We start from the raw sequence: 26648 nt of genomic DNA, 5'->3' as shown, positions 1-26648 counted from the left end.
GTGATGATATGAGATGATAAAATGCCTACAAGATGAGATGAAGTGAGGTAAGTGATGTAGGCATTGTGATGTAGCATTAGGCTACTACTGACCTACTATGTTTATATTCTTTGTTCATATCCTTTCCCCATTTTCTGTGATTATCTTAACTGATAATTTTTATGAATTTTTTTTAAAGTTAATCTGTTTTGAGAGAGAGAGAGCACGAGTGCACAAGTGAGGAAGGGGCAGAGTGAGGGAGAGACAAAATCCCAAGCAGGCTCAGTCTGGCAGTGCAGAGCCTGATGTGAGTTCATGATCTGAGTGGAGATCAACAGTTGGATGCTTAACTGACTGAGCCACCCAGGTGTCCCTTATTTAAAAAATTTTTAATTAATATTTAATTTGTGTACCATAAAAATCACCATTTATTTTATTATTTTTTAAGATTTTATTTTTTTAGGTAATCTCCACCCGATGTGGGGCTTGAACCTACAACCCCAAGATCAAGAGTTGTATGCTCTACCAACTGAGCCAGCTGGGCATACCAGTACTCGCCATTTTTACATGTATGATTCAGTGGCCTTTATATATTCCACAAGGATATGCTGTGCACCATTACCACTATTTAGTTCCAGAACATTTTCATCATCCCCAAAAGACATACTCTACTCATTAGCACTATTCCCTATCCTCTCCCCTGCCAGCCTCTAGCAACCACTGATCTATTTTTTGTTTTTATGGATTTGCCTGTTTTGGACATTTCATATAAATGGAATCACATGATATGTGGCCTTTTGTGACTGGTTTCTTTCATTTAATATATTTTCAAAGTTCATCCAAGTTGCAGCATGAATCAGTGTTTTATTCCTTTTTATTGCTGAATAATATTTCTTTGTATGAATATACCAGTTTGTTATCCATTCATTTGTTAAGGGACATTTGGGCTGTTTTATTTCCTCATTTTGGTTATTCTGAATAATTTTGCTCTGAACATCCATGTATAAGTTTTTGTGTGGAGGGATGTGTTTGACTCTCTTGGGTATGTATCTAGGTGTGGAATTACTGGGTCTAATATTCCAGACTTTATTTAACTTTTTGAGGAATTGCCAAACTGTCTTCAGCAGTGGCTTTACCATTTTACATTCCCAGCAACAGCATTGTGTGAAGGTCTGCTTTCTCCATATTCTGGTCAATGCTTGCTCTTATCTTTTTTTAATTATAGTCATCCAGGTGTGTGTGAAGTGGTGTGGCACTATGTATGTATGTATGTAGGTAGGTAATCTCAATACCCAACATGGGGTTCGAACTCACGACCCCGAGAACAAGAGTTGCATGCTCTTCTGACAGCCAGGCGCCCCTCATTGTGCTTTTGTTTTGTAGTTCCCTGATGGCTAATGATGTTCAGCATCTTTTCATGTTCTTATTGGCCATTTGTACATCCTCTTTGAAGAAATGTCTATTCAGATCTTTTTTCCATTTTTAGAAAAATTTTTTAAATTTTTTATGCTTGAGTGAGAGACAGAGCATGAGCGAGGGAGGGGCAGAGCGAGAGAGGGGCAGAGCGAGAGAGGGACACAGAATCCGAAGCAGGTTCCAGGCTCTGAGCTGTCAGCCCAGAGCCCACCGTGGGACTCAAACTCACAGACTGTGAGATCATGACCTGAACCGAAGTCAGATGCTCATCAGACTGAGCCACCCAAGCGCCCCAACAGTTTTTAATTTTGATTAATTGAATTTATTTTTTCTTTTCTTGCTGTGATTTTGGAGTTGTATCTAAGAAACTGTTGCCTAATCCAGGGTCACAGAGATTTATATCTGTAGATTTTTCTAAAATTTTTATGGTTTTAGTTCTTAACATTAAGTTTTTGATGATTTTGAGTACTTTTTGTGTTAGTTTGAGGTAGATTCTAACTTTTTTTTTTTTTTTTTTTTTGCATGTGGCTATCCATTTGTCCCAAACTACTGTTTGAAAAGTCGATCGTTTTCCCATTGAGTTGGTTGGCATCCTTGCAAAAAATCATTTGACTATAGATATATGTAGCTTTATTTTTGGGCTGTCAGTTTATTCTAACATTGATCTATATGTTCTATGCCATGAATTACACTTTTAAGAATTATTGATTTATGGGAATGCAAACTGGTGTAGCCACTCTGAAAAACAGTATGGAGGTTCCTCAAAAAATTAAAAATAGAACTACTCTACGACCCTGCAATTGCACTACTAGGTATTTATCCAAGGGATACAGGTGTGCTGTTTTGAAGGGGCACATGCACCCCAATGTTCATAGCAGTGCTATCGACATTAGCCTAAGTATGGCAAGAGCCCAAATGCCCATCGAGGATGAATGGATAAAGATGGGCATACATACACAATGGAGTATTACTCTGCAATCAAAAAGAATGAAATCTTGTCATTTGCAACTACATGGGTGGAACTGGAGGGTATTACGCTAAGCGAAATCCATGACCCTGAGATCATGACCTGAGCCTAAATGATGAATCAGATGCTCAACAACTGAGCCACCTAAGCACCCCCCAGTATTGGGTTTTTTTGTTTGTTTGTTTTTTGTTTTGTTTTGTTTTTTTTTTTGGATGGTTGCCTGATGGTTTGTTTGGCAGTCTGGGTAGAAGAAAAGAACCTGGTGCCATAAATTACTTTGACTCACTCAGGTTCTTATTCATGTTACTTATGTGAGAGAAACCAGACTCTGGGGTGACTTTGTGACAGAAATGAATTTCTTGTCTGTTATTTTATGGTATATGCTTCTCTTATAGGTTTGACCACCTTCAACAGTGCTTCAGTTGTTGGGGGGGTACTTTTTGTTTTGAGTTGCTTTTGGGTGTTTGTGATAGTTTAACTTCTCTTTATTTTGAAAATAGAATAGACATGTAACTATGAAGGAATACATTCTTTGATATACATGTTTTTATTTATACTGCTAATTTTAACATCCAGGACAGACTGTAAATTTCTTTTGAAATGGACATTAAGTAACTTTGAGGATGCTTAGAGTATTCTAATAAACCCTGTTAGGAATGTTAAAAAGAATATGTATGTATGTATATATATATACATATATATATATATATATACATATATATATACACGTATATATATATATTCATGTATTTTAAAAAGAGTATTTCGGTGGGAAAGTGACAGGGTTTATGTTTCTATTTGTACTATATGTATAATTAAATAATTTTTTTCAAGCAAAGCAAATAGTTTACACAAAGGGATAATTATTGTTCTTTCATCTCCTTAGGATAGCAGTGAGATTCACTTCAAAGTGAAAATGACAACACATCTCAAGAAACTCAAAGAATCATACTGTCAAAGACAGGTTTGTATGTAATGATATAAGATACAATGTTTTATATGTCATTAATTTTTCTTGTAAGAAAGGTTGTTAAAAGAAAAATGATCTTTTATTATTTTCACCATTAGCAGCCAAAGGAAAAAACTATACCTTAATTGCCTTTTTCCCCATTGTGGCCCATTTCAGAATTTAAATTCATAAGGTTTGTGGAACTGTTTTGAAAAGTGATTCGGAGTTGTAATAATAGCTATATGAATATTTCTATTTTAATGGCTTACCAGTGTATGTAACAGTAAAGGCAAGTAATTTTTGGTGATCACTATGAAATTTCCTTGTTTTTAACCAAGGTAGCCATATGTTAAATGTAAGTACTAGTATTATTAGTTTATTATCTTTATATATAGTACTACAGGTTACTGCTAATTACATTATGTATTTTCAACATGAAGGAATTTTCTCTCCTGTAAAAAAATCAGGGGCACCTGGGTGGCTCAGTTGGTTAAGCGTCCAACATCAGCTCAGATCATGATCTCATGGTTCGTGAGTTTGAGCCCTGCGTTGGGCTCTGTGCTCACAACTCAGAGCTTGGAACCTGCTTTAGATTCTGTGTCTCGTCTCTCTTCCCCTGCTCATGCTCTATCTCAAAAAATAAATAAACATTAAAAAATGTTTTTAAATCATAAAGAAGGCTTATTTATTAATATAAATTCTCAGATCCTGGCCTTCATGAGCTCGATTATTAAATCAATAATTCTTTAACCTGCCTGGATTCAAATTCAGGCTCTACTACTGTCTGACTGTGGGATCTTAGACAAGTTATGTGCCTTGTTTCTCCCTCAGTAGAATGGGAACATTATAGTAGTACCTATCTCATGAAGATAACCTACATAAAGCTGTTAACATGCTTAAAAATGCCCAATGAATGTTAATCATTATTATCAATAATATAGAAAATGTAATTGTAATTAGTATTTATAGGAGACAACCAAGATTTTAATAATTATATTACATGATATTAACTTAGGTATTATAGGTTTTATGTTTAGAAACCTTGCTTTTTATAGTTCAAATTTGTAACCAACATAAAAATCATTTTGCCAGAAGAAAAGAGATCACTTAGGTGTTAGGGTGAGTAAAACAAATATTTCTTTGTTTTTGATGTTAGTGGTTAAACTCACTAAAATCTGATTAATTGGCGCTCAGCTAGTTCACATTTTAATAATATTGCTGGGAGCTAAAATGGAGATGTTCACAGGGGAAAGAACATATGTTAAGTGCACTATGCTTGGTCCTTAAAGACATTGCCTTTTAATCCTCACAACAGCTAGTCTTTTCACCCCATCTATAGATGATGGAGTTGGTTACTGAGGAAGAACAATGCAAAGTAAAGAGGTAAATCACAGTGCTAAAGTGAAAGCTAAACTTTGATCCAAGATTGAAGATGGTGGGTTTGGGGGTTTAACTTTCCTATTTATGCTTCAGAGTATACTTTACAGTCTTCAGAAAAGTTTTTATGCTTCGTGCAAAGAGGCTTGATAATTTTTTCTTGTATTTACTGATATACAAGGAACAGGAAACTTAATTTTTCTGAAGTATGTAACATGCAATAGAGATTGAAAAGTATATAAAGTAATTATTGAGTCATTTTTCAATTTTGATGTTATAGACTGGTTTCTTTTTGACTTCAGCACAAGATAATGTTTTTTAAAAGATTCTGTAATTAAAACAAAGAATATTTTGCCCTTGTCAGTTATGTTTATTATTTTATATAAGCCTAGAAAGAATTTAAAATCAAATGAAGGATAAGTTTGCAGGGTCTCATATATTTATGTATATACTGCTTGGAAGATAGTTTTAATTTTTCTATTTTTAGACTAAAATGATTCTTGATTTATACTTACTAGTGAAGCAGTTTTTCTTTAAATGAGTCATTTCTTTGCTTTTAGCTCTTTTTGTTGAATAGTTGATAGTTATAGTGCTGTCTGTGTCATCACAGGTTTACTGTAGCTTACTTGGCTAGCTACTGTGCTTTACCATATATATGTGATTTAATCTGCTTAAAACTAATTTTGATTGTATAGGTGGAAACTAGTGAGAGTGCTTATCCAATTTCTGATTTTATCTTTTATGTTAGCATACAGGTTTTAGAGGAAACTATAGAATAGTGGTTAAGAGCACAGGTTTAAGAACAGATGGGCCTTAAATTGGTATCTGGCCTGTATGACCTTACCATGCCTTAGATTCCCTACCTATAAAGTGAATATAAGGTGATAATACCTACCTTCCAGGATTGTTGTGATGAACATGATTATGTATGTGAAATACTTGGTATAGGGAGGGCCCAGCAAATAGGTGGTACTCAATAAATGGTAATTATGATAGGATAGATATGCTTTACGTTCAGTGTATTCTGTTGAAGCTCTCATGTTTGCTTTTTGTGCATCAAAGTTCCTACTATCTCTTTTAAGATTTGTGTGTGTGTTGTGTGTGTGTGTATATATATATATATATATATGGTTTTGTTTTTGTTTTTGTTTTTTTGTTTTTACCTTTTTAGGGAGTTCCAATGAATTCACTCAGGTTTCTCTTTGAAGGTCAGAGAATTGCTGATAATCACACTCCAAAAGAAGTGAGTATAATTTCTTCTTTGGGTGAAAAAAATGTTAAATTCTTTCCTTTTTTTTTTTTAAGCAGGCTCCACACCCAGTGTGGAGCCGTGTGAGTCTTGAACTCAAAACCCTGATATCAAGACCTGAGCTGAGATGAAGAGTCAGATGCTCAATTGACTGAGTCACCCAGGTGTTCCCCCAAAATGTTAAATTCTGCATTGAATCATTGGTTCACTGGTATTAAACTATCCTTTCTTGAATATTTTCTGATTTAAGTGGTATATGATTTGTCAGAGAGAAAGATAGTCTTTTGGGTTGAACTTCCCATATATTGCCTTAAAAATTGCCAATAAAAAGAGAGGTGGAGGGGCGCCTGGGTGGCTTAGTCAGTACAGCATGCAAGATTCGAGCTCTACATTGGGTATAGAGATTACTTAAAAACAAAATCTTAAAAAAAAAAAAAAAAAAAAAGAGGTGAGGGGTGCCTGGGTGGCCCAGTCAGCTAAAAGCGTCCAACTCTTGATCAGCTCAGGTCATGATCTAATGGTTTGTGAGTTGGAGCCTCACATCGAACTCTGCACTGACAGTGTGGAACCTGCTTGGGAGTCTGTCTCCTCACCACCCCCCCACCCCCCCCCCCCACCCCATGCTTGCATGCTCTCTCTCTCAAAATAGATAAATTAAAAAAAAAAAATGTTTAGAAAAAAAAGAGGTGGCAAGTGGGAATTGAGTACTGAAATCATCATAAGGCACGTACATTGTTTTGAAGAGGAATAGGTGTTCCTCAAATTTGGTAGATTTCTGGTACACTTTCATGGTGCTGGTGACCTTAATGGTTCAAGTTTGATCTTTGATCTTTGGCCCATTTTGAGAACTTAATACAAAAGCTTAGTGTATATTAATATATTTGGCTCTGTCATCTTGATTTATGTTTTTAATGCTTCTGTGTATTCGTTTGTTTCATTGTATGGTCTCTTTTCTTTTTTATATACCCCCCTTCCCTTAGAAGCATCTGAAAATAATAAAGTATGAGAGAGATTGTGAATGTGCACATCCATTTATTTATTTATTATTTTTTTTAATTTAATTTTTTATTTTTTTAAATTTACATCCAAATTAGTATATAGTGCAACAATGATTTCAGGAGTAGATTCCTTAATGCCCCTTACCCATTTAGCCCATCCCCCCTCCCACAAACCCCTCCAGTAACCCTCAGTTTGTTCTCCATATTTATGAGTTTCTTATGTTTTGTCCCCCTCCCTGTTTTTATATTATTTTTATTTCCCTTCCCTTCTGTTCATCTGTTTTGTCTCCTAAAGTCCTCATATGAGTGAAGTCATATGATTTTTGTCTTTCTCTAATTTCACTTAGCATAATACCCTCCAGTTCCATCCATGTAGTTGCAAATGGCAAGATTTCATTCTTTTTGATGGCTGAGTAATACTCCATTGTATATGTATACCACATCTTCTTTGTCCATTCATCCATCAGTGGCCATTTGGGCTCTTTCCATACTTTGGCTATTGTCCATAGTGCTGCTATAAACATGGGGGTGCATGTGTCCCTTCGAAACACCACACCTGTATCCCGTGGATAAATGCCTAGTAGTGCAATTGCTGGGTCATAGGGTAGTTCTATTTTTAGTTTTTTGACGAACCTCCATACTGCTTTCCAGAGTGGCTGCACCAGCTTTCATTCCCAACATCTATTTACATTTATACAGATTTCCCCCTCCAAATACAAAATAACATTTCTGATATTTCTGATAGTGGGAACAATATATGGTTATTACTAATTTTTTTTTTTTTTTAATTTTAGAGTGTGAGTGGAGTAGAGGGAGGGGGAGAGAGAGGAGAAGAGAGGGAGAGAGAGTCTCAACCAGGTTCCATGCTCATCACGGAGCTTGACGTGGGGCTTGATCCCATGGCCCTGAGATAATGACCTGAGCTGAAATCAAGAGTTTGACGCTGAACTGACTGAGCCACCTAGATGCCCCTATTAGTTTTTTATTTTGAAAATATTTCAAACTTGGAATTGTTATAAGACTAGTATAATATTCTCCCGTATAACCTTCTCATTAGATTCATCAATTATTAATACTGTGATGCATTTGCTTGATCAGTTTCTCTATATTACATATTATCATTGATGGATTATTTGAGATTAATTTTGTAGATATCATGACCCTTTACTCCTGAATATTTTAGTGTTCCCTCCTAAGAGCCACAGTTAAATGATCAAATATGGGAGATTTGACATTGATACAATACTGTTATCAAGTATGCAATCAGAATAGTCAGATTTTGCCATTTATCCCAGTGAGGTCCTTTATAGCCTTTTTAAAAAAAACTTGACCTAGGATCCCTTATTAGGGGATTAGTATATTCTAACTAGTTATTACCCTCTTTTTCATCAGATGGACATTTTTTATTTTATTAATTTTTTTTTAATGTTTATTTTCGAGAGACAGTGAGAGTGTGAGTGGGGGAGGGGCAGAGAGAGAGAGGGAAACACAGAATCTGGAGCATGCTCCAGGCTCTGAGCTGTCAGCACAACCTGACAAGGGGCTCAAACTCACAAACTGTGAGATCCTGACCTGAGCCGAAGTTGGATGCTTAACCGACTGAGCCACCCAGATGCCCCTCAGACAGACATTTTTTAGAGTTCAGGCCATGTTTTAGAATGTCCTTCAATTTTGGTTTGTCTGATGTTTCTTCATGATTAGATGCAGTTTTGCATTTTTGGTAGGAGCAGCACAGAGTGAAGCTATTATGTACTTCTGAGTGTATCAATCACATCAGGAGGTAGGTGATGTCCATTTGTCCTGTTACGGTAACATTAACTTTGGTCAACTTTAGTTAAGGTGGTAACTGCCAGATTTGTTCATTGTAAAGTTACCACTTTCCTTCTTATCTTATTTTTTGTATTTTTTAAATTTAAGTTTTTCTTGAGAGAGTATGAGCAGGGAAGAGGGGAAGAGGGAGAAAGAATCTTAAGCAGGCCCCACGCTCAGTGCAGAGCCCGGTGTGGGGCTCAATCCCACAACCCTGGGATCATGACTTGAGCCGAAATCAAGAGTCAGACACCCAACCAACTGAGCCACATAGGCACCCCTACCATTTTCCTTTTTAATTAGTAAGTAATTTGTGGGGAGATATTGAAACTCTGAGAATATTCTTTAGATAGCAGCCATTGTGGGCCCCTTCAAGTTGGTGTCTGTATTCTTTTTAACATGTCTCCATCTTTTTTCAAGTTATTATTTTGAAATGATTTTCATCTTACAGAGAACTTGCAAGAATAGTACTAAAAATTATACTTGCTTCCACCTAGATTGGCTTATTTTTAACATTTTCTACCTTTACTTAATTATTTCTCTCGCCCATGTATATGTGTGTGTATTTATTACCAGAACCATGTGGGAGTTAGGTTGCATACACCATGGTCATTTACTACTTAATATTTTAGTGTGTAGTTCTTAAGAACAAGTATACTCCTTTACATAACCACAGTACTCTTAATCAAATTCAGGACACTTACAACTGTTAGAATACTTTACAACCTGATTTTGTCATTTGTCCCAATTATGTCTTCTATAACAAATTTTCTCTATCACAGGATCCAGTTCAGTATCAAGATATTTTATTTAGGTGTCTCTTGAATCATCTTTAATTTGGAACAGTTCCTCAATCTATCTTTGTCTTTCATGACGTTTACATTGTTAAAAAGATACAAACCAGTTATTTTCTAGAAAGTCCCTCAATTTGGACTGGTTTCCTTATGACTAACATTTAAGTTATGTATTTTGGGCTGGAATACTACGTAAATGGTGATGTGTCTTTCTTAGGGTATAGCATTTGGAATACATGAAGTCCCTTATTGATAATGTTTTTTTTTATCACTCAGTTTAACTGTTTTGTTTTTCTTTACAATGTAGTTGTTACTTTTCCTGTTGTAATTTGTGGGGACATACTTTGAAACTACATGAATATCCTCTTTGTCATCAAACTTTTTCCTGGTTTAATATCTACCTACTTTATTGAGTACCTTCTTTCTTCCTTTTTCTTTTTTTTTTTTTTTTTTTTTTTTAAGATTTTCTTTTTAAAGTAATTTCTGCACCTAATGTGGGGCTTGAATTCACAATCCTGCAATTGAGTCTCATGCTCCACCGACTGAACCAGCCAGGTGCCCCTTGAGTACTTTCTTAATGTCTGGCACAATAAGATATAAAATACTCATCTTGTATTTTCCCTGTCCTAATTTGACATAATCTCTTCAACACAGTAGATATTTACTACATTTTAGTGACTCATTCCTCGCTATTATTATGAGATTATCTTTTCAGAAGCATAATGGGGCAGAGTGAGACAATAGGTATTTAGGGAGTAATCCCCTAACTTCTTGAAGCTGATTGCTTCCTATTTTCCATAGATGAAGGATATTTGCTACCTTCCTGACTTAAAGGCATCTTGTAATGTTTGGCATTTTATTCCTTGCTGTTATTTATCGGGCTATATGTGCAATTAAAATTTAGTTTGGGGCACTTGACTGGCTCAGTCAGTGGCATGCAACTCTTGATCTTGGGGTTGTGGTTCGAGCCCCACTTTGGGTGTGGAGATTACTTTAAAAAATCTTTAAATAATAAATAAAATTGTTTTAATAGCATCTTTTTTTTTTAGTGTTTATTTATTTTTGAGAGAGAGACAGTGAACAGGGGACGGGTAGAGAGAGAGGGAGACACAGAATCCGAAGCAGGCTACAGGGTCTGAGCTGTCAGCACAGAGCCTGACGCAGGGCTTGAACCCATAAACTGCAAGATCATGACCTGAGCTGAAGTCAGAGGCTTACCCAGCTGAACCACCCAGGCGCCCCAGCATCTTTAATAATTATTTTAACATTCATAAATAGACCACAACCAAGATATCCATAACACTAGAGCCAGCCTGAATCACTTAAAAAGTCCTAAATCCATGTCTAGTTTTTTTTTAAGTTTATTTATTTTGAGAGAGAAAGAGAGTGGGGGAGGGGCAGAGAGAATCACAAGCATGTTTTGCTCTCAGCACAGAGCCCTGTGCAGGGCTTGAATGGAGGAACTGTGAGATCATGACCTGAGCCGAAATCAAGTTGGACACTCAACCGACTGAACCATTCAGGTGCCCCCATGTCTGTTTTATTTTTAGATTTCTTAGAGTATCTTTTCATATTTTGTAATTCTGCACCAAAAATGTCACCTATAACTTTTCTCACTGATCTTAGACTTTCCTTTATTTTTCATTTGCTTTTGTGATCCACTGTAGTTTAGTGGAAACAATGGCTAGTTTTTGTTTTCAGTGTGCCTGTTACAGTGCTTCTGAACCCTGATGGCACAACAGAATCAACAGATTCATGGTCCTTTACCCTCACTGAGGGTCATACTTAGGTTTCTATATGACACCATGCCCCTTTATGTACTCTTTTTTAAAATAAAGAATAATCATAGTTAAAAGTAATAAAACAAAATACCGAAGTATATAAAGTGGGAAGTAATTACCACTCTGAATATCTCTGAATATCTCTACATTCCCATTTCTCAGAGGCAACCATGTTAATGTCTTTATGAAAAAATTCCAGAATATTTCAGTGCTTATAAACACATTAAAAACAAACAACCACACAATAATTGCCTCTACTTTGCTTATTAGTGTTCTGTAAAAGGCATTTTGAAGGATTCCCTTTTTTTTCTTTAAGAATTGAGAAGGGCTAGGCTGACAAATCTAGCGTATAAAATTGGAGTTATCAAGTAACAGTAGATGTATGGATAACGTTTCTATATTGAGAGTGGTCACTACCAAAAACTAATAGTTATATGCCAGAAGGAATTGTAGATGACAAAGCAAACTACTTAGAAATGAATCTTTATGTAGTATTTTTCTAACTAAAACCACATATATTTCAAAGTGAGATCAGGTTTTTTTGAAATAAATGAAAGAGATTCTATAAGGTAATTACATCTAGAAGTAAAAAATGATGTTTTAGAAAATACACACTATCAAACTGTTGCTTAAACTTAAATACATGTTTCATTAGATTTGAAGCTCTTTTTGAGGTACTTTTAAAAAACACACTTTATATGCTAAGTAAATTAGGAGGTGAATTTGGCTCAGCTGGGTCAGATGAATGACTTCATAGAATCAGGAGGACAGATATACCTCTATGTTCTTTATATTAAAGGAAACCCAGATTTGGGGTGCCTGGGTGGCTCAGTTGGTTAAGCTTCTGACTTCAGCTTAGGTAATGATCTCATGGTTTGTGGGTTCAAGCTCCGTGTCAGGCTCTGTGCTGACAGCTCAGAGCCTGGAGCCTGCTTCGGATTCTGTGTCTCCCCCTCTCTCTGTCCCTCCCCCACCTTCTCTCTCTCTCTCTCTCTCTCTCTCTCTCTCTCAAAAATGAATAAACATTAAAAAAAAAAAAAAAAAGGAAACCCAGATTCTTAATCTTAGAACAGGGTAACTGTGGATCACTTCAGCATTTTTTTGCACTTTAAAACAGTAAAACAGTGGCCACATAATTGCCGCCAGTTAAAAAATAGTGCTTTTGTATTCTAACATATTTTTCCCCCTCTTTTACAGCTGGGAATGGAGGAAGAAGATGTGATTGAAGTTTATCAGGAACAAACAGGGGGTCATTCAACGATTTAGATATTCTTTTTATTTTTTTTCTTTACCCTCAATCCTTTTTTATTTTTAAAAATAGTTCTTTTGTAATGTGGTGTTCAAAACGAAAATGAAAACTGGCACCCCATCTCTTTAAAACATCTGGTAATTTGAATTCTAGTGCCCATTATTCATTATCACTTGTTTTCATTGTGCTGATTTTTGGTGATCAAACCTCAGCCCCCTTCATATCACCCTCTCCTTTTTAAAAAAATTACATGTGTGCACAGAGAGGCCACCACCTTTTCCAGGACTGTGCATTTTCAGGCTTGTGATAAATAAGATCGACCAATGCGAGTGTTCATAATGACTTTCCATTTGGCCCTGAAGTTCTAGTATGTGATTGCTTCACTCCTGGACTATGACTTTCAGTGGGAGATGGAAGTTTTTCAGAGAACTGAACTGTGGAAAAATGACTTTTCCTTAACTTGAAGCTTCTTTTAAAATTTGAGGGTCTGGACCAAAAGAAGAGAAATAGCAGGCTGGAGTCGAGATGACAGAGATCGTGAGAGTAATGACTAACTCCAAAGATGGCTTCACTGAAGAGAAAGCATTTTAAGATAAAAGAAAAGTCTTGTCAGAAGATCCCAGAAAAGTTCTAATTTTCATTAGCAGTTAATAAAGTTATTCATGCAGAAGTGTATTCAACAGAACACTGCTCTTTTTGATTTTATTTGTACTTTTTGGCCTGGGATATGGGTTTTAAATGGACATTGTCTGTACCAGCTTCATTAAAATAAACAAAATATTTGTAAAAACCGTACTAATGTTCATTTTATTTTTAATTGTATAGAAAGAAAAAAGAAAATGCTTAAAACATAAGGTCTTTTTTGCATAATACTGGAAATTATTGTTTGTACGTGGTACAAATAAATTTTTCAGTACTGTACAGTGATGATGATCATGACTTTGAAGCACTGAAAGTTACTGAAGTGCCTTTGAATCAAGGATTTAATTAAGGCCACACTACCTTCTTAAATACTCAGTGTTCTGTTTTTTTTAAAAACTTGGTATTCTTGTATGGTGCATATATATGATCTAGTTACCCAATCATATTGGATAAATGGGCATGCCAAAAATTATTAATTGATTTATATTGATAATTTTAAGTTTTTCCTTTAACAATTTACAAAATGTTCTCTGCTTAGTTAAAGTTTGGTATACTTTGTTTATATTTTCCTTTTATTTCTTTATATCTTAAATATTTAATCTCTGTAAAACTAAAGTACCAAATTAGTTCCTATTAGAGAGCATAACCTTTTAACTCTAATGAATCACAGAATTTAGTATATGTATGCATACACATAATTTAATTTCATGTCATCCTAGATAGAATAGTCATCTGAGTACTTTAGAAGAACAGGTGAAACCTGTCTCTAGTACATTTTATAAAAATTGTTACAGCTTATATAACCCTACTCAAGTCACCTGTTGAGAAATAGTTGGCTTGCCTTAAAATTCCTAAGTCTGACCCTAGCTGAAAAATTACTTGTGTTATACGTATATAGTCTAGGTAAAATAGAGCCTTTAGACTGTCACCTGGCATTTAAATAGTGACTAGGAATTAGGCCCATTTCTGGAAAATCCTCATTGAATTGCATATTTCTGTCAGCCCTGAGTAACAAACTTGATAAGGCTATTTGAGCTATCCAGAATGTGTAAGTATATAGTTTGGTGTCTTAATTTTGTTTGCATCTCTGAAGGTTCTCAGCATTTAGGTGGTGGAGCTTAGGTACTGGGGAAATAATCTTATTTTTAGTTTATCAGATTCTTCTAAAATGCATTGCATTCTGCTATGGTTAACTTACTGATATGTGCTTATCTGGTGTAGTAGTGCTGATAAAATAGGACTTTCATAGCGACAGTTTAATAGAATATCAGATTTGGAAGGGACTTTGAATAACATTTAGTGTAGCTGCTCTACCTGGTGCTTGACTGCAACATCCTCAATTTGTAAAAGAAGGTAGAAAATAAAGTCAGTAATGGGAATTTCCCCCACAAGGATGTTTTCCTTGAGTGTTCTTTCTTCTGTTCTTGTATTATTTGACATGCTCCTTTCTCATCTGCTTAAGTATTACTGAATGACTCGAATGAATGAATGAATGTGCAAGTAGGATGGACAATTTTGAGAAATTTTGTGACATACTTAAAATTACTATGATTGATAGTGTTTTGGCCATTTAATTTATTTTTTACATAAAGCAATACAGCAAGTCAGCAATACAGACTTGAAATTAAGCTTGACATCAGGATTGTAGAAATACAGTTCCTATAGTGAGTAAATACTTTACAAGCATTGGTGAGAAATTTGAGGGAATCATCTGTAAATACTTTTTCAGTTGCAGACAGATACAGAGTAGGGCCAAAGGAAATTGTGGGAAAATTCTGGTTCAGATACTGCTTGCTCTAACATCCTTTTATAGATCTTGTAATGATCTTTCATACCTTTTGATGATAATTCTATGACAGATACTACTTACTGATATTTAAAGAGATGTTAAAAATTAAGTCTATTCCTTAATAGTGTCAATATGATTTTAAAAATGGGGAAATTATGTGAGTGGTTGGATCTTAAAGGCACAGAAACAGACCCTCAAGATTTGTTAATTATCAAGAGTCTAGAATGGTGCTGTCCCGTAGAACTTTCTATGATGATGGAAATGTTCTACATCTGTACTGTCCAGTAAGGTAGCCAGTAGCTACATGTGGCTATTGAGCACTTGAAATGTGGCTATTGTGAATGGAAAATTGAATGTTTTAACATTGAAATAGTTACATGTGGCTACTTACAAACCAGTGCAGCTCTAGAATCTATACTTTGAGGAAGTGAGAATACCCTCACAAAACAGCTAATTTTACTCAAATGATGAACATTTATCAAGTGCTTACCTTGTTTTCAACAGGCAGCATATTTTAGATGTTTAGCCTGAAATAGATGTGATTTTGCCTTATAAAGAGTATGTATATATGAATTAACTCCTTAACCTATTCAGAATTATTTGCATTATGGAATTTCCATTTTATCAACTCTTTCAGACACATTGTGAAATCAAATACTTTGACTATCCTAAGATGATGTTAGTGTTTTACTAACTGAAATTAAACTGAATTTGCTGAAATTCAAACAAATGAAATTATTGGGCAGTTTTAGGCACTAAAGTTTCTGGATTTATGGGGTTCTACAGAACATAATGGATTTAGGTGAGTGAAGACTTTAATTATGTGTGGTGGGGAAGGGTGGTGGGAATGGAGGTCCTAGAGTGAAGCTAGGTGTGGGTTGAGGTGAACCAAATGAAATGCAACTTCATTACAGAAGTTTCTCTTTTTCTGTCACCACCTCCCAACTTACTTTTAAGTTTCTTCTAGCCTTAAGGTTTGGGTATTTGTAGGAATTGGAAGTAAGAGAACACCCATGATCTGGAAATGTTCTGTGTCCACTGTAGGCCACTGGCTTCCTTAGAGAGTTCTTGGTGGAACTGAAGATGTTTCTTCAAAGCAGCTTTTTGCCTAGGGAGACAACCCACCCACAATCCCAGTATGATTAAACATCTTAGAAATAGTCCCTATAAGCCAGTAGAAAAACTTTTGATTTGAGCAACCATCAGACTACTGATCTTTCATTTTAGTGGAAGATTATACTCTATTCATTTAGTAACTTTACACATGAGGTTTAGAGTTTCATGAACCTTCTGGGAAAGTTAAAGGAAAGGGCAAACTCAAAGTTCTTAAACTTGTCTTGTTGGAAGGAACTCCCTTGCTTTAGAGATGAAACAGACCAGAGAAGTTAAAAGTACCTGGGCCAAAGTCACAGAAGTGAAGATGAAGTAAAGCCAGCTGGGATCAAGTTCTAACCCTTGGTGGAGTGAGACTCTACCCCTCACACACCACTTTAGTCACTAGGTTTCCTGCTTTCAGCTACTTGGACTAGCCTTACAACATTGTTTCGCTTGCTTTTGGTCTCAATACTTAAGAACCCAGTCCTGCTGCTGTGATACATGGAATACATAATTTTGAAATTGAATCAAGACTTCTCTAACGATCTGTTTTGTAGTTCACACAACAGCTGGAAAACAACAAAAAAACATCTGAGTAAAGTCCAGGAGAGGAACAACTCAGGTTAGGTGGAAAACCTCAAAATAGAATTGTTCTGGCTGCCTTCTCTTTTTGGTCCCTTAAAGAGTTTACATTCAGCTTAAGTTGTAGAAAATACATTCCAGGGAGTAAACTGTTTACAGTCAAGATTGGACTCACATGGTTTTCTGTGTTGTGCTTCTTTGCCCTTCAATTTTGATAGTTCTAAAGGGGGATGTCTATTTGTTGCTTTCACTAAGGAGTAGAAATACAAGAGAAAGCAACTATAGAAGACCTAGTTTTTAAAGAGTCAGTTGAGGGGCGCCTGGGTGGCTCAGTCAGTTGGGCGTCTGAATTCAGCTCAGGTCATGATCTCGCGGTCGGTGAGTTCAAGCCCCGCGTCGGGCTCTGGGCTGATGGCTCAGAGCCTGGAGCCTGCTTCTGATTCTGTGTCTCCCTCTCTCTCTGCCCCTCCCCCGTTCATGCTCTGTCTCTCTCTGTCCCAAAAATTAATAAAACGTTAAAAAAAAAAATTTAAAAAGTCAGTTGAGGGGCGCCTGGGTGGCTCAGTTGGTTAAACGTCCACTTCTTGATTTCAGCTCAGGTCATGATTTCACAGCTCATGAGATCAGCCATGTGTTGGGCTCTGTGCTGACAGTGCAGAGCCTGCTTGGGATTCTCTCTCTCCCTCTCTCTCTGCCCCTAACCCCCCTTGTACACATGCCCTCTCTCTAATATTTTAAAAAAGTAAACAAAAAAGTTCTTTCTTAAAAAAAAGTTGAAACCACATTTCTCAAGAAATTCTATTATCAAAGATGATGAAATGATCATTACTATTTTTAGAGAAAAGGGGGAAAATGTCATTGGCCTTTGAGAACTAACTAATTCTGTGCTATTTCTCCTAACAAGGCTCTCATGAGATCTGGTCTTAGCTTACTAATATGACCTCATCTGAAAGTATTCTTTGTGCCTTGTTCACTTCATTCCAGCCATACTGACTTTCTTTTATTCTTCCAACATGCCAGTCTCCTTCCTTTGAACCTTTGCGCTTACTGTTTGCCTGTAGAATATTTTTCTTCCAGATGTTTATGTGGCTAACTCCTTGTCATTCAGGTCTCACCTTATATCCACTTTTTCTGAGAAGTTTTGCCCTGGCTGACCAATCTAACCTAAGCCTCCTGCAATCCTATCACATGTTTAAAATGTTTTCTGTATAGCATCTGTTACTGGCTAAAAAAAATCTTTATTTTTATTTATTTGTCTCCCTGCCCCAGCACTAGAATATAAATGCCATGGGAGAAGAGACATCTGTCTTGCTCACTCCTGAATTCCCAGTGGTTACAATAGGTAACCAAAAAATACCAAGGACAGTGGTTCAGAATCAGGGGTCTAAGATGTGGTCCTGGTACTGCCTCTAACACTATTGGGCCTTGATCAAGATCCTTCCCTTCTTCGGGACTCAGTTTTCTCATCTGTAAACCAGAGGGCTGAGATAGATGAAATCTAAACTCTCAGCTTCAATACAAGTTATATAAGCCATGAAGCAATTCTGTGACATTTGCAGCAAAAGAGCCTTTTGTTTTTTAGCTCTTCCAAAACATGCTTATGGAAAGTGGGAGAACTTCACTTGTCCAAAGGCAGTGCAAGTGTAGTACTAGCACCAGGGAATCAAGACCTTGAAACAATCCCCTTATGGCAACTGTTGCCCAAATAGCCCCTACCTGGCTTGTTCCTGCACCTGTTTCATAGCTTCCTCCAGGGCCAGCCTTGCTGCTTCCTCTTCCCTTTGCCTTCTCTCCTCTGCTTCCTGCTGAGCCTTCTCTTCTGCTTCCTGTTTCCTCCGCTGGTATTCTAGGCGTTCTTCTTCAGCCATTTCCATCAGGCGTTTTTGTTCTTCTGCTAACTGTATTTCCAATTCCCTCTGCCTTTGCTTCTCAGCCTCTGCAGAATAGAAAAGGGGGTAGGCTCATCAGGGGTCTCATTACTGGAGAAAACAGTTCTCTCACTGATTCCCAGGGACTCCCCGTGAGATTGTGCTGCCTACCTGCCAGCAGGCTGCCAGATCCTCTGTGGGGATCATATTGGGGTTAAATTATAAATTTAAGAGTCCTTAAGTGTCAAGCACCTACACTGTGCAATTAGTACAAAACCTTAGGGGAGAATTTTCCAGAGCCTGGGGTGCTCACAGGTGGTATGCAGATCATTGGAGAAGGGCGTCAGATCGGGGTCTGGAGAATCCGGGTGCTTACTCAGCTGGACTGACCAGCCTATAAAGAGTGTCCTCTACTGACGTTCCTTCTACTTCCTCAAAAGTGAGGCAGTAGAGATTCTACATTTAAGCACCTGAAAGCCTGCCCTGAAGCTATCCGGATGTTTTGTTTCTATCTGCTAGGGAAAGAAGCAAGGGGCAGGGCTATGTCTCCAATTTAGGCACCTCCTGAGCAATGCTGAAAGGGCAATGGGAGGGGCAGAATCCCAGTTTGGGAGATGACTGAATTGGGAGCGGGACCCAAGAGTCATTTCCACAAGTGAGTCTGTCTTAGTTTGATCTTCTAGCTCAACTCACTGCAGTCACACATATTAATCACTTTGAAAAAAAAATAGCTTATACATTTAGAGTGCTTCACACACTAGGCCTAGATAGGAATAACTCTGGGGAGATTCAAGTGAACACCCACAGTGGGATAAAAATACTTCTGCCCCAGATAGACAGGAGATGCAGATTCCTCCAGAACGTCCCTCACCAGCCCTCTCGGCTTCCTCCTGCTGCTTTTTTCTCTGCAGTTCTTGCAGTTTCCTCCGGAACTTGTCCTGTTGCTGCCGGAGTCTCTCCTGGGCCACTTGCAACTGAAGCTGCTGCTTCCTCTCCTCCTCCTCCTGCCGCTGCCGTTCTTCTTCGAGTCTCTGTTTCCTCAGCCTGAGAAAACCCACAAGATGGTCAGGGAAATGGCGGAAAGCACGGGGGCAACCTTGCGAGACTAGCTGGCAGGCAGTGCCCCTGGTGGAGGCCCTGCAGCTACAGGCCACACGGAGCATCGCATTCAGAGGACAGTGGGGTTTCTAAGGGAAGCCTGAGTAAAGAGCAGAAGCAAGAGCACAACCAGCCCGGAACCAGAAGCCTGAAGTTTCACCAGACAGCCCTGTGCTCTGGGGGTAGGGGACTTAAGTTCCCAGAGCTTCATTTTCCATTCTTACAAGATGAGTCTTGAAACTCCAGTCTCACAGAAGAATATTAAATTAGATGAGTCAATGCCTCTGAGAGAATCTAGCGCAAGGCAGACAGTCGTAGGGGCTCAACAAACGTTTGCTGGGCTGCGTCACCAAGCCCTCCCAGGAAGACTCTAATGGTCAGGACACCACACCTGATCTTTGGGCCAGGTTGTTCCTAGGATAACTGACGACAGAGGAAAATGAGATGTGCTGTTTTACTACCGGGCATTAGCCTCAGAACCAACTCTGTCCCTGGTGGAGGTTAACCCCGGCCTCTTCCTGCTGCCTCCTGGGGTGGCCACAGCCTCCCGCTGCTCCACCCACCGGATCTCCTCCGCACGGGCACGTTGCTCCAGCTCCAGCTCCTCCTTCATCTTCTCTGCCCTCTCCAGCTGCTCCTGCAAGAGCTGCCTCTGCTCTTCCTGCTCCCTTCTCTTCCTCTCCACCTCCAGGCGTCTTATCTCAGCCCTCTCTGCTCGCAGCCTGTCCCTGGAAGCTTCTTGCTCTCTCTTGGCGAGGAGGGTCTGTGGAACCAGAGTGCTCTTTAGTGAAAGGGAGAGCGTGTCTCAAGGGTGAGCCCTCCTCCACCCCACCGGGTACGTTGTCTCTCATCAGAGATGGAGTCATTGAGTGCTTTCCCCACAGACCGCAGCCTCTGGCTTGGGCTCTGGGGTCTGACTGGCCTGGGTCCAAGTTTCTTACTTGCTTCAGGATTTGGAGGTCACAACTTAATTTCCCTGACATTGTCTTCTTCTTGGGGCTGTTACTGGGATTAATTGAATTAGTGAAAGTGCCAAAATAATGTCTGACACATCGTATGTCTGGAGTTCAACGCTAGCTGCACTTTATAGACACGTAAGGAGCTTTTAAAAATTACTTGAGGCCAAGGCCCCACCCACCAATTCAATGGGAATATCTAGGTGGGAGGCCTTGGTTTTAAAAAGCTTCTCAGGTGATCCTAGTGAAGCCAGGCCTGGGACCCACAGGTTCTAGATAAAGGCTATCTTACCAGGGACGGTTTTAGATATAAATGTGTTAGACTTACATTTAATCCCATGCAAACCCACTTTCTCAGTGAAAGGTTCCCTCGGTTTATGTGAAGAGTGTTTTAGCTTTCTTTTTCTCCCTATCGTCCCTGCCACAGTCAGAAGCCATAAGGGCAATTTTGAATGCAACTCTTCTATGGGAGCTCGGTGTATCCAACTTGGGGTGAAACTTCCTGGCTTTTTAGCCTGTGCAGAGGCAGAACAGTACTATGGATTAACGATAAAGCTAAGAAATTCTGATTCTCTGGCAGGCTCAGGAATGTTCTACCCACAGCTTAAAATTTTCATCTGTGGTGTAGAGCAGAATTCCATAGTCCAGGCAGCTGGGAATATTGGGAACTATAAAGTCAAGATCTTTCTGAAATCCTTTTTGGAAGACCATGGATTATAAAATAAAGAAAAATATAATGATTTAAAACTGACAAGAACGCTGATTTTAGAGCCAAAGGACCTGGGTTTAAGTCTTGGCTCTATCATTTTATGGTTGTGTGGCTTCTGGAAATGGTCTCTTATCTCCAAGCCTCAGTTTCTAGGTCTCTGAAATGGGGATAACTACATCTGGCTCACAAGTGTGGCTGTAAAGATTAAATGAGATTCAGCAGAGTTGTACCATACACACATGTAACTTATGTGAGTTCAACCATAGTGGTTTAGCTGTGGGTATAATTGTAGTGTCTAAAGATACTCTCTTCCCCCCTACAACAAGACCTCTAAATGCAGTTTGGCACCTTCATCTCAGTGGGAAAAACTGTGATTTATCCCAAGAGCAGAGGAAAAATTGGTTGGGTTGATCTTATTGAGAGATGTATCTGTATGGTATTATTTTTGATTCATTGCAGGGATTTTCAAGGGTAATATTCCTTACACTGACTCAGTTTTTCTCTTAAATACCTTACATTAGAATCAAGGCTCCTGGGACAAAATTACTTTTATATGCCAAAGCACCTTGTAAAGACAGACATGTGTGTATAAACTGCCTGTGGCACAGCTGTGTGCCACAGAAAAGCAAATCAGGAAAGGAGAAATTTCCATAGCCTTTGGGAGGCAGGCAAAGATTTAGTTCCAGGCCAAGTCAGGGATATGCGTGTACTTGGCTCTGATGGCCCGAACCCACCTTTCCCTGTGACTGTGAGGCCTGTGCCAACTTCCTGCTCTTTAAGGGATGAGTATATGCTGTGGCAGTTTGGGGGCCTCACAGAATGCATCATTTCAGAGGGGCTTTGACAAATTGTGTCTTGGATCAGCTCTGGCTTCTTAAAGGGTCAGAAGGTATCAAAGTAGAACAAATAAAACCATTATGTAGTACTGCTGTTTCAACAACTGCAATATGATTTGGGGCTGTTTTTCCCACATCTGCAGTTGTACGAGTGAGAACAGAAATCTCTCTGGCCAAGCTGAGAATATTGGACCTCACCTTGTAAGGGTCATCATAGCTTCTTTCTTCTTTAGATTCCGTATTTCTAGTGACAGGTATAGTCTGCATGGGTGATGATCTTCCATCTATAGACACTTGGCTCTCCGGAGCATCATACTTGGCGGAAAGCCAAGGGTCCTCTACAAGAGAACTAGAAGGAGAGAAACCTCTATCTGAAGTGTCTTCTATTTCCTTAGAGTTAATAATATCAGGCCCACTCAGTTCTGCTGCTATTTCCAGATTCCTTTCCTTCCGTATCCTTTTCCTTTTGGTTCTTGGATTCCTTTCTTTGGGAATTAGCCCTGATTTCTTTTCAGTCTTTGATTCCTTTGACTTTCCTGGAGGAGAATAATTGGGGAGACAGAAGTGTAGCTAAGTAAATGTGATCTCTGTATCCTTTTCAGTAGCTTTTAGACTTTAGTGTGCAATGGAATTACCTGGGGTGCAGATTACTAAGCCCCACTCCTAGAGTCGGACTCTGTAGGAACCTGCATTTTCACAAGCACTCCAAGTGTTTTGAGAAGGGTAGTGCACAGACCACCCTTTGAGAAACTGCCTTATCCTATGTGGATCAACTGTAATTCAATAGTCTTGTTACTAAAAAAGTTGTTTCACCCTGACCTATGGTAGAGGCAAGACTCTCCAGAGGAAAAACTACAGATACAGATGGAAAGTCCTGTCTCAAGAGTCTGGCTTGAGGTTGTAGCTTTGTAACCTGGCAAAGCTTAAGCCTTCCATACTCTAAGAACTCTTCCTCAATTCACCTCTGGGGACTGCAAGTATTTCTTTTTCCCAGTCCTGCCAATGCAAACCAAGTTATGGGCTACAACTATGTAAAGTCAGCAAGACTTTAAAAAGTAAATCTCAAAAATAGATTGAGCCTAGGAGATGATCCAGTGTCATCCTTTCTGACAACCTTTGATTTGTCTTCTGAATCATGTGGCCAGGAAAGAACAGGTGTAAATTTTAGGCTAAAGAAAGTTTTCAGAAGCATGGGAATATAAATTTCTAGTAAGGTGCAACACAGGGAACCAAGAAGAAAAATGGTAACTGGGGTAATAATTCAGAGCTTGTTTTATCCTTCCCCTTCCCAATGCTTTCACTGCCCAATTCTCAAATTATGGTACAGTTATTAGTTCATACAGACCATGGCAAGAGCATGTATTTGGATCCACCACTTTACTGTTTGATCTGTTTGGTGTTATGCAAGCCACTCAATCTCTGTCAAGCCTCAACCACTACATGATATAGTAATAGCACTTACTTTATGGAGATGTTTTAAGGATTTCATAATGTCATATATGCAGCACTCTTAGTACAGTGGGTATTCAGTAAATAGGTGCTATTGTTATTTCCTCTCTTGATCACAGGTCTCTGGGTAACCCTGGTTTCCTCTCTCCTCTTCTCTATCTCCTAAGATACTCACATGAAGAAAGTCTGCAATACTGTCTTGGCCAAGGTAGTCAAAAAGACAGGAGAGCCAAAGCATAAGAGACTCTTAAAAACTGAGAACAAACTGAGGGTTGATGGGGGGTGGGAGGGAGGAGAGGGTAGGTGATGGGCATTGAAGAAGGCATCTTTTGGGATGAGCACTGGGTGTTGTATGGAAACCAATTTGACAATAAATTTCATATATTAAAAAAAAAGACTCAAAATTAGGTAGTTTGTCTCATTAGATTCATGATGATTCTCTGTGACACCTCTCAGCTCCCATTAGGTGTTTTTCCCGGGTCATTCCTCAAGAGCACACTCCCTTACCAACAGAAGCCTCTGCTTTCCTGTGGACCTTTCCTTCTCTCTCCCCTTGGGGTGCCTTGGACTTGTCTGTCTTGGTTCTTTTCTTTCTCTTGTCTTTGCCAATCAACTCCATCTCCTAAAGGTGAAAAATTAAGGAAAGGACCATGATATGAGTAGGAAACAAACAAACAAAAAACCCACCAAAGGGTGATTATGTTGAACAAGACAGAATGGCTTAGAATGGAATTTCTGGGTTCCACGTGAAGCTGGAGAGCAAGTCTTAGAATGGAGCTGGTGAGGAGATCCTAAGGTTCAGCCTTTCATTTAAAACTGCTAGGTATAATGTCATAGGAGGAAAGAGGAACAGAATACACTTTATGATTGTCCCCTTCTTGGATGCTAAATCACGATCTACAGAGGTGGATCAAAGTGAAGCACTTTTCAACTTTGATAGATTGCTATTGCTACAATTAATGTTTAACTAGTTTAAATCAAAGCCAGCTTTATTCACTCTTGCATCATTTGCTAACTTTCCAGAAGTTTCTCAAGCAGATGACCACAGCCATGTCAGTCTTTACCTTTCCCTATGGGCTGGGATAACAATGGAGATTCCTCCAAAGAGAGGATGGCAGAATGGGTACCTTAGTACCTGTGATATTTTGACATAAGAAATATATATTTGTCTTCATCCCCAGTCCCTGGCACAGAATTCCTAAGACCATTGTAATTTCTGGAGCATAAATGTGAAAAGAGTGGCTTTTGTTATTCACTAACAAACCCCTTTTTTAAAAAAAAATTTTTTTTAATGTTTATTTATTTTGGGGACAGAGAGAGACAGAACATGAACAGGGGAGGGGCAGAGAGAGAGGGAGACACAGAATCTGAAACAGGCTCCAAGCTCTGAGCTGTCAGCACAGAGCCCGACGCGGGGCTCGAATTCACAGACCGTAAGATCATGACCTGAGCCGAAGTCGGATGCTTAACCGACCAAGCCACCCAGGCGCCCCACTAACAAACCCCTTTCAACCACACCTGAGATTGTATTAATGAGATGATTTTGGAAAGCACCTAAGGTGGGGGGTTGCTGGTTGCTAGGGGAACCAACCATGTTATTAGAGGTTTGGAGCTTTCAGCTCAACATTCCCAACCTCAGAGGAGGGAGAAAAGACTAGAGGTTGAGTTAAGTACCATCTGCCAATGCTTTTATCAGTCAATGGCTATGTAATGAAGCCTCCATGAAAACCTGAAGCAAAGGAGTTTGGATGGCTTCTGAGTTGGTGAACACATCCACATGCTAGGAGAGTGGCACACTTCAAACTCCATGGAGAGTGAAGCGCCTGCTTTTGGGACCTTGCCCTATGTATCTCTTCATCTGGTTGTTCCTTTGTATCCTTTAAAATACCCTTTGTGAGAGGCATCTGCCTGGTTTAGTCAGTGGAACGTGCAACTCTTGATCTTGGGGTTGTAAGTTCAAGCCCCAAGTTGGGTGTAGAAATTACTTAAAAGTGTTTAAAAAAATATCTTTTGTAATAAATCAATTATAGTAAGTAAATGTTTTTCTGAGTTTTGTGAGCCATTCTAACAAATTGTCAAAGCTGAAGAAGGGGTTGTGGGAACCCTCTATTTATAGCTTGTTGGTCAGAAGTACAGGTGACAACCTGGGACTTGTGACTAGTGTCTGAAGTTGGAGCAGTCTTGTAGGACTGAGCTTACCCTTAACCTGTGGGGTCTGTGCTAACTCCAGGTAGTGTCAGAATTGAATTGTAGGACAGACATCCCTTCCCCCATGCAAAAAAAGGACTGGATACCCAATTGGTGTCCTTTGAGCTGGAGAATTGATCGATGTGGAAAAAGACTCCATACATCTGGTGTCAGAAGTGGTGTGTGTAGGAAACCTGAAGTTTTCTATTAGCACCTTTGTAAAATTAGAAATGGGCACCCCACCCTTCAGAAGGATGCAGCCCAATGCTGGGGTTCAGGGCATGGTTTGTTAACCACAGAATGGATTTCAGCTCTCACTTGCCCCCATTGTAGGTACCCTTGTGTATATACTAAGCAATACATACAACTGTCCATGATACCCCTAATGAGAGCAACATCCAGGCAGGGCTTTTGGACCAAGCTGCTAGGTGTTTACACTTACATTTATGTTGGCTAGTGCCTGGTGGTTGAATGATCTTGGTTCAGTTTTCTCTTCTCTTCCTCTTGGAAGAAGAGATGTGTCTTTAGGACCCAACCTCTCTAGGGACTCATGTCCTGGGAGTCTTCTTTGTAGATGATGTACATCATAATCTCTGCCACTTTAAGAAAGAGCAAAACAACAGGACCAAACTAAAAAACAAAACAAAACAAACCCCACAAAACTAGTGGACAAGGAAAAGGAAAAGTGAACAAACATTGTTTCTGTGGCACTGTGTTGAGCATTTTACACACTTGGTCAACCCTCTTTTTCTCAACACATCCCTGAGTAAGGGAGATTAGAAATTTGAGTCTTCATTTTTGGGGTTCTCTCCAGCTTAATCCTCAATTTAGGGAGCAGAAGAAATAGTTTGTCTCCCTGTGGTTGCATA

The 26648-nt window shown here is 38.8% G+C and overlaps 2 protein-coding genes across 2 annotated transcripts in view; one reads left to right on the top strand and one right to left on the bottom strand.

Annotated features, from left to right (window-relative positions):
• Positions 1–13371, top strand: part of SUMO1 (small ubiquitin like modifier 1) — a 28420-nt gene extending 15049 nt beyond the window's left edge. The window contains exons 3-5 of the mRNA XM_007089983.3: positions 3249–3326; positions 5860–5931; positions 12517–13371. Of these exons, the coding sequence (XP_007090045.1) occupies positions 3249–3326; positions 5860–5931; positions 12517–12585 (219 nt within the window). The 3' untranslated portion in view covers positions 12586–13371. The remainder of the gene's footprint in view (positions 1–3248; positions 3327–5859; positions 5932–12516) is intronic.
• KIAA2012 (KIAA2012 ortholog) overlaps positions 13054–26648 on the bottom strand; it is a 110140-nt gene continuing 96545 nt past the window's right edge. The window contains exons 17-25 of the mRNA XM_042995081.1: positions 26222–26378; positions 24100–24214; positions 22342–22679; positions 20206–20405; positions 19416–19588; positions 18393–18612; positions 15950–16107; positions 15490–15526; positions 13054–13139 (exon numbers count right to left, since the gene is read on the bottom strand). Coding sequence (XP_042851015.1) covers positions 15969–16107; positions 18393–18612; positions 19416–19588; positions 20206–20405; positions 22342–22679; positions 24100–24214; positions 26222–26378 — 1342 coding nt within the window. The 3' untranslated portion in view covers positions 13054–13139; positions 15490–15526; positions 15950–15968. The remainder of the gene's footprint in view (positions 13140–15489; positions 15527–15949; positions 16108–18392; positions 18613–19415; positions 19589–20205; positions 20406–22341; positions 22680–24099; positions 24215–26221; positions 26379–26648) is intronic.

This window comes from Panthera tigris, chromosome C1 (genome assembly GCF_018350195.1).
Source record: "Panthera tigris isolate Pti1 chromosome C1, P.tigris_Pti1_mat1.1, whole genome shotgun sequence".
NCBI lineage: Eukaryota > Metazoa > Chordata > Mammalia > Carnivora > Felidae > Panthera > Panthera tigris.
This window is presented reverse-complemented; position numbering and strand designations above follow the sequence as displayed.